The sequence below is a fragment of the Agelaius phoeniceus genome, chromosome 10, assembly GCF_051311805.1.
Source record: "Agelaius phoeniceus isolate bAgePho1 chromosome 10, bAgePho1.hap1, whole genome shotgun sequence".
Classification (NCBI taxonomy): Eukaryota; Metazoa; Chordata; class Aves; order Passeriformes; family Icteridae; genus Agelaius; species Agelaius phoeniceus.
In genome coordinates, this window is record NC_135274.1 from 16,361,045 (window position 1) to 16,371,342 (window position 10,298).

A 10,298-nucleotide genomic window follows, 5' to 3' on the forward strand; every position below is an offset into this window, starting at 1 on the left:
CTCAGCACTCAAATCAAGAGGATTTCAGAAAGCGGGATCTTCGCAGAGTTTACTTTCTTGAAGGAAAGGTATTTTGAAGCTCTTGTAATGCAAACATTGTGGCATACAGTAGGTCCTTGAAATTCAACTGCAGCTGTATCACAACCACAAGAGCTTGAGTCTCTGTGCAATCCACTACAAATTGAAGCAGAGCTCTTTCTGGAGCACTTACCTCCTCCTCACACCCTTGTGTCCACTGCATACATTTTGGAGGTGGCTGTCTGCGAGGATGGCAAATGCACGTTTGTTACGACAGTGGCAGCTGAGGAATAGCCTTTCCTCAAGGAGTAGGCAGAATGGAATCTTCCAGAACTGGTCTCTGTGAGGCACAGGGAGAGAAATAGGAACGGCTGATGAGTGCTTGGTGACTTTCAGCTGCAAAGTTTCATTATTCAGGGAAAGCAGCACTCCAAGATGTGACATAGTAACAACCCACTTTATGGCATCCTTACACCTCAGCTCCCACATGAAGACCTTGATGTGCTTTCTAGAGCTGCCTAAGACTATTCCCCTTTTACAGCTGAAAATATCGCCACTGGAGATGAGCCACCATGCCAAAGGACTTTCCCCACCCTGTAGCACACCCTGAGCAATGGCTCTGTCCCTGAGCTGTGCCTCAGCCGTGCTTCCTCACCTCTGAAGAGATACATGCAGCAGGTGAGCAGGGACCCAGACAAGAAGCAGCCAAGTGACCCCGCCATGCCAAGCCAGCAGGACCAACCAAACTTGTACTGGATGCCCAGGAAGATGTTGTGGAAGAGCAGAGAGGAGCGCTCCACGTAGACATCCACGGCGTACCACACAGAGCCCGTGATGCCAGGGAGACCTGCAGAGAGGGGCCACACTCACAACCATGGGGGAATCAGATCTAAAGCTGTAGCTGCAGGGTGGGAAGACCTTGCTGGGACAGCAGGTTTTGGCCCCTGTCCATGCTCTGTCCTCGGTGGATTCACCCTGGCTCCTGCTGATATCCTGTGCTGCCAGGCAGAGGCTGCACCTCTTGGCTTGGCACTCACACACACTTCCAACACACTGGCAGCACTCAGGTTTCTGCAGCAAAAGACAGGGAGCTCCTCCCATCTCAGCTGCTTGTAAAGTTGTCTCTCCAGAATTCAATTTTCTGATCTGTTTTGATTTTCAAAAGTTTGATGATGCTTTTTAGACAAACTTTGAGAAATGAATTGGAAGATGCTTAAAAGCGCCTCTCGATGTGTTTTACATGTGCTCCCAGTGGCTGGGGTGAGTTATTAAATCTGCTTAGACTGAAGAAGAGGTAGCTGCTTGATATGGCATAAAGTCAAATTATATTATTTGGTACCTAGTTATTTTTGTGTTTAAAATTCTCCCACTGGCTGTAACAGCAAAGCACCTCAGCCAGTTGGGTATTTATCACCTAGAAGGGACAGACATATTATTATCCTTTTATTAGAGATCAGCTGCAGAGATTTTGGGCTAAGTGACTTGCCCAAGGTCACACAATCTGTGGCAGAGCCAGGAACCAAACCAGGATGCCAGGATTTTCTAGTCTTTCAGCAATTGGTTTAGAGACCTACAGCAAGGTCTCTTTACTGTATCAACAACCTCAACTGCTCCACAGTCAAACAGCAATAAATGGCAGTCAACTCAAAGCAAACTCACCTGGTCAAAACATGAACTGAAAGCAGATAAACTCAACTACATGGTGTTTGAGGCAGGTGGTGAACAGAAGCAGCTGCATTACACAAATAAATCAAATAATTTATATATTTAATCAAATTTCCCCCTACGGAAAATCACCAGCCAAAATAAAAGAAGGCTTTTAATGCTTCCCCACTTTGCTAAAGGGTGTCCTACAGAATGGGAACACAGTGGGGAAATACCTGCAAGGAGCAACATAACCCCAGCCACCAGGCAGATGCGCAGCTTGATGAGCGGCTCATCAGGAAGGAATTTCACACAGTCCAGTCCCAGGACCAGGAAGAGAAATCCAAATCCTGACAGGAGGTCTGCTGTTATCATCATGGCTCGGGTCAGCACCAGTTTTACTGCAGAACAAAAGCAGATCATTTTAGTGCATGAGGAATGGAAATGTGGGCAGGTAAAGGGGTCGGATCCCGCAGGAACATTTTTTTTCTGGTGTTCAGCTTTTTTCATCTTCCCCTGGGAGTAATACCTGACTGAGAAAAGGAACATGCCTCTAATTATCTGTCACTGAGTGGAACAGATACTCTTAGTCTACACTCAAGTGTCCCCACCACCACTTCCAGAAACATCTCTGACTCTCACATACCAGAATGCTCGGCGTAGATGGAGTCGTACTCATCACAAGTTTGGATCCCATCAAAAACGTTTGTGACACATTCCCACCACAGGCCACGGCATTTTGTACTCACCTGCGGATTGAGAGGACAAAAAAGACCACAGGTTAAAATATCCACCAATGCAGCAGGTGGTTGTCTTAGCCCTTCAACAGAAATCCTGGTCCAGTTACAATGATGGTAAACCAGAGTGTTTAGCTTGAAGAGAAAAAGCAGAATTATGGAGGAAACGGACAATGTTTTCTATGTCCCTACTAATGTTTTTACATTAGAGCAAAAATTCAGACTAGACATTAGGAAAAAAACACTTGCCTACTAGTAAGGATAAAAATTTTTAAGGAAATTTCTGGGAGGAGCTGGGGGGTGGCTGACCAGAAAGATCTAAGAGCAGATTTGCTCACTCATTGCCAAACTCTTGTCTAGGCTGAGCTGGGCAGGGCTGTGGACCAGACAACCCGAGATCTTGCTGCCTGTGCTCCCCTTCCTTACACCATCCTCCTGATGGCTAAGGAGCAGCTCAGAGAGTGGGAGAGGAGTGCAGAGGAGTCTGGATGTGAGCCCCTCTGCAGACAGCCGGGGAGGGCGGCCCCCAGGTGACTCAGCTGTGAACACTGGCTGGAAAACCAGAGGCAGCCAGTGCTGATCCCGGCCCTGGGGGTGCTGATCCCGGCCCTGGGGCTCCCTCTGTGCTGCCAGCCGTGGGACCACGCGTGCCCAAGCCACAGTCATCACTGAGACATGCGGACTGGGGCAGGCCAGGCAGCAGCATCGTGGTTAATCGCCTGTCCTCCAGCCGTAGATACCATTCCCAGCCCAGCCTTCCATAAATCACTTTAATACGGGAGGCGTTTCCATTACCAATGCAAATATGGCAACAAGCACCTTTAAAATATTCCTGGAATTGCTCATAGGAGGAGCAGAGTTAATGTCGGTGCAGCTTTGGACTCCAGCCCGCCCACTTCTGCCAGCGACACCCACTGCAGTTAATGGAAAGAGAAACTCTTCCAGCAAATGAGCTTCACGCAGGGGAAGGGGACCAGGCTTGCTCGGATGATGCAATAAATTCATTTTTCTTACACCGTGTAAATCACAAAGCAGATAATAACATATCTCGGACACATAATAAAGTCTTATTCAGGATGTACTGAGGTCTGTAGCCAACTGTAATATTTTCTCCACAACACAATGTCTGAGCCAAGCCGTGCACCTCCTCTCTGATACTGCTGTCTGGATCAAAGGGGAGGAAAAATGACTCGCTACTTCAGACTGGCAGAAGAAATGCTATTTATATTTGAATGGAAATAATCTACATGTTTTGTTTCATGAAGATGAGAAGTGCTTAACGTTTCTGAGAATCTCAGGGCATATTTAATGAAAAATATGATGAAAAATGAGAAGCAGTGATGGAAAATCTAATTTCATTGATTCTGTGCTTTTCAAGAAAACAAAGTCTTGTAAAACAATTTGCCATGTTTACATTCAATGTATTTTTATTGTGGCCCTCTTAATGCAGTTGCAGGTCCTCTTCTGTCTGAACTCACCACTGTTCAGGCTGTGCTTGAAATTAGCATATTTTTATTAAATTACATTTTGTTCCACTTGTGTTTATATAATTTCTCTTTCCTCCCAAACCACCATAGGCTTATTTATACTACTCTGCATTCAGCTAATCATGTCACTTACTTCCTCACTTGCTGATATTATTACTGTTTTTTAAATCTTACAAGCAGCATCTACATCTAAATTATTTATAAGGAGACTAACAGGATTCCAGGTTTTGTCACCCTCCAAGCAAAACAGAGGTCTTAAGCACAACAGTTATGGTCTAGCTTGTGAAATAACCCCCTTCCCAGACTAACAAAAACTTGTTTAATGTTTTTTGTTTCTTGGGATGTTTCAGTTGTCACTACTCCTGCTACAGCCAGCATGGGCAAAGCAGGAGCCAGCCCATCTCCACACAGCCTGTGTGCAGCCAGGGATAATTGTCCCATTGCCTGGTGCAGGAGGGATAGGAACAGGTGTCAGTGTGGGGACCTGTGGCTGCCCTGAGCTGCTGCTGAGCTATTCTGCTTTCTGCTGCCAAGGGCCAACACTTGCTCCCCTCTGCTTTGTTCACGGTTGATCCTTCTGGTTGTTAATCTGCTCCCAAGCCACCTTTGAGCATCTTCCCTTGTGCTGACAGCACAGATCTTCAGGCACACAGGAACTTGCTGCTGTAAAGCGGACAGGGGTCAGGGCATGGGGCATCATGTGAGGACATGGATTTCCCCATCCCATGGCTGGATTCTTGCACCATGTTGGTAGCACTAATTCCCCATCACCTCTCTCCCCCTACAGCAGACGTGCTCCAGCTTCCCTGGGCCCAGCTGAGGACTCCCAGAGCAGCCAAAATCACAGCCATGCTCCTCATCCCCCTCGGATTACAAAACACGACCTGCTTTCCCTAACACAAGTATGCATGTAAAACATGAACTGCATAATGACTGTAATACATATAATTATATCCTATTCATAATGTATAATTAATATTAAAATAATTCTCATACAGAAAAAAAGGAAAATTACAGAACAAGCGCACGCTTCTCCTTCTGGGGAAAGCGGAGAAGACAAACACGTAAGCGATGTTAGTCACAGTGTTTTACCGCACTCTGAGAAGGTGCCAGCAGACAATGATTACAAGCCCAGCTTGAGTGTAAAACAGGCAGCATTTAACAGCAGTGGCGGTATTTATAATCCACCTGCAACAGGGAGGGACGGTCTACACAATACAGCACTCGTTGAGAAGCAGATTATGGGCTTTTTCCACTACAAACTACTGCAAAAATTGACCCAGCCCTGTCTTGATGCTTCACAGGCAGTCACTAACTTGAATAACTTTCTGTAACCTGTGGTTTCTCAAGGGAGGTGAGGGGCTGTGAAAGCTGAGTCAGGGCCCCTGCAGCCTCTTCTTCCTGGGATGCTCCTCTCCACTGGGACCACAGTGAGGGTTCCATCCTCCCCAGCTGCAGGGGGCCAGGGTCAAAGCCAAGCAACCAGCCACCACCCAGCAGCTGTTGAAGGATGGAGTTCCCTTCTTCTGGAGCCAAAGTTGCCTAACTTACCCTTTTTCCAGCTAAAAACGGGAGTCACTGCGGACTCTAGCCTTTCTGGCCGTGGACATTCCCTATTTAGAGAGGCAGTGAGTCATTAGGGTCATTAAGATCAGTGGTCAGGTATTAAGGCTGGGGGCGTTTTGCTCCATTATTTAGTATTCACACTCAGAGCCGGAATGTGAGAATAGTGGTTGCTAATGACCAAACTGGGTGTTAATGGAGCACTTCGGACAGCCCATCGCAGGTGCCTTTGCCCAGGAAGACAAGGTTACACAGCCTCAGGGTAACAGACCAGCTCTTTACTGGACTCACTCAGCAGCTGGGCTTCTCTCATCTGGTTTTCCCCACAACTGGACTCCCTTAGCTCTTCTGAGTATACTGATACCTTCATCTGAGTACTTTCTGAAAGGAATCTGAAATATCTCCCAAATGAAGAGTCACATCCTACCCAGCATCACTGAGTGACTCTATTTGTCCTGAAAAGAGGCTCACTGAGCAGACATGCTGACCATCAGGAACTGCACTGCATTGGATCATCATCTATATCCACCTTTTAGGGTTTCTGATAGTCGGAGTGTCAGGATTTCTTGTAGCATAGAGGAAAAAAAAAGTTTTTCTTGTAATTAGTTTTATCCTTCTTTCCTTGGATAATTCACCCCTCCACGTGCTGCAGCTAAATGCTGCATTGCAACCACTGAGTGCAGAGGAGCTCATGGTTTCATATGCTGGATAGCAGATAGAAAGTTTCCTCCTGATAAATGCAGCCAAACTTTCTGTCCTGGAAGGTGTTTCATCTTCACTGCCTAAACGATCCAGTTTGCCAGAGAGCAGATTCCTGCACTGTGGACCTGCAGCTTAAATGTACAGAAATGAATGGCTGCGCTGGGAAGAAAATTACAATATTCACAGTACTAAATGCTGGAGAAACAGTGGTAATTTTGGACCTGGAGTCTTTGGGGCACACCTTGCCTGTAAGCAGCAATCTGCTCCCTTGTTTGCAATTACCTTTTGCCAATAGCTTTCTCTAATAAGAGAGTGCTACTGTTCACATGAGTTTCAGGAGATCTTGAGTCCCCATGCTCCCCTTAAATTTCTGGTAGCCCTGTAGCTCAATGGCTGGTCAGAAGAAGACTTGAAGAGCACAGTTGTACATGCTGGATGTCTCCATCAAGAAGTCTGAACTACAGAATTAGAAACATCTTCAAAATATCCATGCAGGCTGGAGGTACGGGATAACTCTTCTCATGTAAAACTAGAGCCTGTAGATCTTTCCTGAACTTACTAAATAAGAGCACAGTCTGGATAAAGAAGTCTGGCAAAGAGAATTTCACAAAATACCACTTTTCTCCTGCTCTTGCCACAGTAATTATTTTCATTCTCATCCACTTTCATCCAGCACAACAGGGAGAAAGAACATGAGAGTGGAGCGGAGCAATGACACCAGGAACAAACTCTCTCTAGCACACATTGGTTTTGGTGATCAGGCTCTCCTCACCCCAGTCTTACCTCCAGGGAGTCATCAGCATTCACCATCCAGCAGTCTGTCCAGGTAGATATTATCAAAAACGCAGCAGAGAAAAAAGCACAAAAGAAGCCCACATATTGGAGGAAAAACTTCATGCCAGCAGGTGCTCAGCACATCCAGGGAAGTGTGAACAACAGTGCCCAGCCTTGTTCCTAAAGCCAGGGCAGAGACAGAGTGTCAGTGTGCCAGATGCCCAGCAGTGACCATGAAGAGCAGGACCTCCTCTCTTGTGCAGATGCCATCTGGTGTGATGGCTGCAGGGCAGTGCTCACTGCCAGGGGTCAGGAGGAGGGTGAGAGTGCCCACGGGAGCTGCTGCAGCCAATCCACCCTGCCCCGCTGCAGCTCCTGTCATGCCTGACTGAAGAGAAATGGGGCTGTGCAGAAGGGACAGGTAACTGCAGGTAACTGCAGCCCTGGGCTGCCAGGGGAGGCAGCCATCATGGCAGGCTTTGTCAAATAGGCATTAGAAAAAAGAATCAAAACTTGTTCTCCAGGACAGAAGTCTTGAGCCTTGCTGAGGGACACAGAGAGGAGCTCTCATGTGCACACACACATTTATTCCTGTTCAATGGTTTATGCTTTATCAGGGAGCAATTATTAAGTGTCTTGGTGTAGATCCCAGGCCCCCTGGTTGTTACCCTGTTGGTCTCTGGTGAAGTGATGATCTAGTTCAATGCAGAAATGTCACCAGGGAGGAAAAGGAAAAGGCAGCAGTCATGGGCCTTCAGAGCCAACATCCACCCCCCTCCCAGAACTCTACATTTTGAACTTAAGTCAAACCTTGATAGCTCTCATGCCCTAGACCTCAATTTGTTCATGGCATGAGTGCAATTCCCATGTGGAAATCTTGAAGTTTTTAGACTAGTGCAAGTCTGGAGGATTTCAGTTGGTTGGAATTTCCCTGTTTGCTTACTCTGACTGCAAACTTCTGTTTTCCTGCCAGGCTCTGCAGGTGAGCAGGGGTCACACAGGCTGCCAGGGGCAGAAGGCTGGGGCCTCTGTAAGAGGCTTCTCAATGTCTCCTCTCGTGCAGTGCTGAGAAAGCCATCAGGGCTCCAGAGCACCTTTCAGGAAAACCAAAGGGGAGTGCAACTAGAAATTGCTCCCACGCCAAAGGTACAAAAGCACAGAAACCTTCGCATCCTCAATGATCATTATTTTTGAATATAAAGAGAAGCAGTAACAGGCAGAAGACCTGCCTTGAATGGAGAAATATTCAACACTGGGTAGAGGAGCAGACTCCTGCTCTGCGTTCAGTTTTGCTTCCAGCTGCTTGCCCAACTGGCGGTGTCTGTCATCTGAGCTGTCACCTCCAGATGGAGCCAAGCGGCACCTTTACAGCACTGCTCAAAGCTTCTGCTTCTCCGGGATTCCCTTTCAAATACCACAGCAATGAGAAGGTTATTCTTACAATAGATAACCCGTATAATTCCAGTCATAACCTCATGAGACAGTTTTACTGACAGAGATCACAACTTTTACCTTCGATGCCAGGCTCGTTCCACTCCTCAGAGGTCACCCTGTGGAATAGGTCCTCAGCACATGCTTAGGGAGGCTTAAGTGGAGAACAAAAGTCCCAGGTCATAAAGCCAGGGTATGCAGGAGGGTCTGCTGCTTCAGTTTTCTGCTTTCTGTTTCTTAATTCCATTTATAGAAGCTGACGAGTGAGGAACTTTTCTTCTTCCATCTTTCCCAGATGCAGGTCTTGATGTGGTTATGTGGATATGATGCTTTCTGCTGAGTTTTCTGGTATCCAAATGTCAGGATTAGTCAAAGAAACCTTCATGATTTTCACTTCATGGCTTTCTTTGACAAAGGTAGCTTTGTGTTTTCAACAGTCCTGACCCATGGGGACACGGCAGTGGCCACACAGGTCCCATAAGGGATCATGACTTTCATTAGCACATATATGTATATAGATTACATTTGTCTGAGACAGGTACTGAAAATACACATCATCTTTCTATATTTGTATTGTTCTAAGTTCATTAACCTCTGTCTGCACCCATTTTTAAAAAGCATCCTAGTCAGTTATTATTAGTGGTAACTCAGAAAAAGTGGTGTGGTGAGATAGAACAGGCCTGAAAAATCTGAGACAGCCTTCCCAATCAGCATTAAGTCCTTAGCAAGTCAAGATCAGAGTTTAACAGCAACAGAGCCTGGATTAAGCAGGAAATATATTATAGCCATTGACTTCTCCTTCTGTCCTGTACCCAAATGCAAGCCACTTTCAGAGAGGATAAGCCCAGTGGAAAGAAAGGGGACATTTTCTCTTATTTGGTGCATAGTGGAAGTGTCTCAATACAAGCATGACAGAGGTAGAAAGTGGAAATCTCCCATGATAACAGCCAGAGAGGTGTTTCTAAGCTTTTGTACTGGGCACATCATACTCTGTTCTTCCAGCCCAGCCCATGAAACACCCATGGATGTCAGACCAGGAGGCAAACTCCACCAAGGGGGGGAGGCAGAATGTGAGGCACCAGTGTTGCCTGTGTTTCACTCCATCTCCCCCCAGCTGTTATTGCAGTCCTGGTGATGTCTTGTTTATTTTCCACATGCCCAGCAATGTGTTGCTGTCCCAGCTCCTTCCACATCCCTGTGTTCACCTTCCCTGCAGGGCAGGGCAGGTGAGTGACCCTTCCTGGAGCAGGATGCCAGTGCTTCCCTGGCCATGAGTCACTGGGGGCAGGAAGTGGCTCCAGCCATTTGCATCTAGCTTGGGGCTCTGGAGCATCCTGGCCTGGACAGCAAAGCAGGTCAGTATCCTCCAGTTTTCCCTGATGTAAGGCTGCTCCAGAGTGGCAACACAATGAAGATGGTTCGTGGCTTTTCACCTGGTGGAGAGAACAATCCAATATCTGGTCCTTCTTTAGGTCTGTGTCTTCAAACACACCCATAGAATCTGCTGTAGTTACTAGAAAGAATACAATATTCTTTATTTAGTAGAAAATGGCAAGGTACATGTTTAATACTCTTTATTTAGAACAAGTCAGCATCTTCTTGAAGCAAAGTCTGTTTCTTATCATGGTCTGCTTTCCTAACTTGCATGACAGATGTCCCCTCAGCTTCAGAAAACAGCTCTCCCAAAATAACTTCCTAAGATGCCTTTGTATAGCCCAAAACCTGGCTGACATGACGCAGGGTAGCTTTCCAGTGAATTTGTAGGCTGTACTACATATGCTAACTGTGCTTTGGCACTAACCAAAGCATTAGGGTATCCTAATATTTGATTGTCAGAGCTTGGCCTTGTCAGGCTCTCACTCTGTGTGGTATCAATGCAGCAAAACTTTGCTAATGTAAGAGTTTTATCACCTTGACTACACTCAGTCCCAGCTCAGGGACA

At 46.6% G+C, this 10,298-nt stretch overlaps 1 protein-coding gene across 1 annotated transcript; it reads right to left on the reverse strand.

Annotated features, from left to right (window-relative positions):
- Positions 1-218: 218 nt before the first annotated feature.
- On the reverse strand, positions 219-7,051 carry CLDN16 (claudin 16). Its single transcript, XM_054639641.2, has 5 exons — positions 6,935-7,051; positions 2,309-2,411; positions 1,899-2,063; positions 674-865; positions 219-358 (listed from the first exon to the last, which is right to left on the reverse strand). The coding sequence occupies exons 1-5, from the start codon at positions 7,046-7,048 to the stop codon at positions 219-221; spliced, it is 714 nt and encodes a 237-aa protein (XP_054495616.2). The 5' UTR covers positions 7,049-7,051.
- Positions 7,052-10,298: the final 3,247 nt, after the last annotated feature.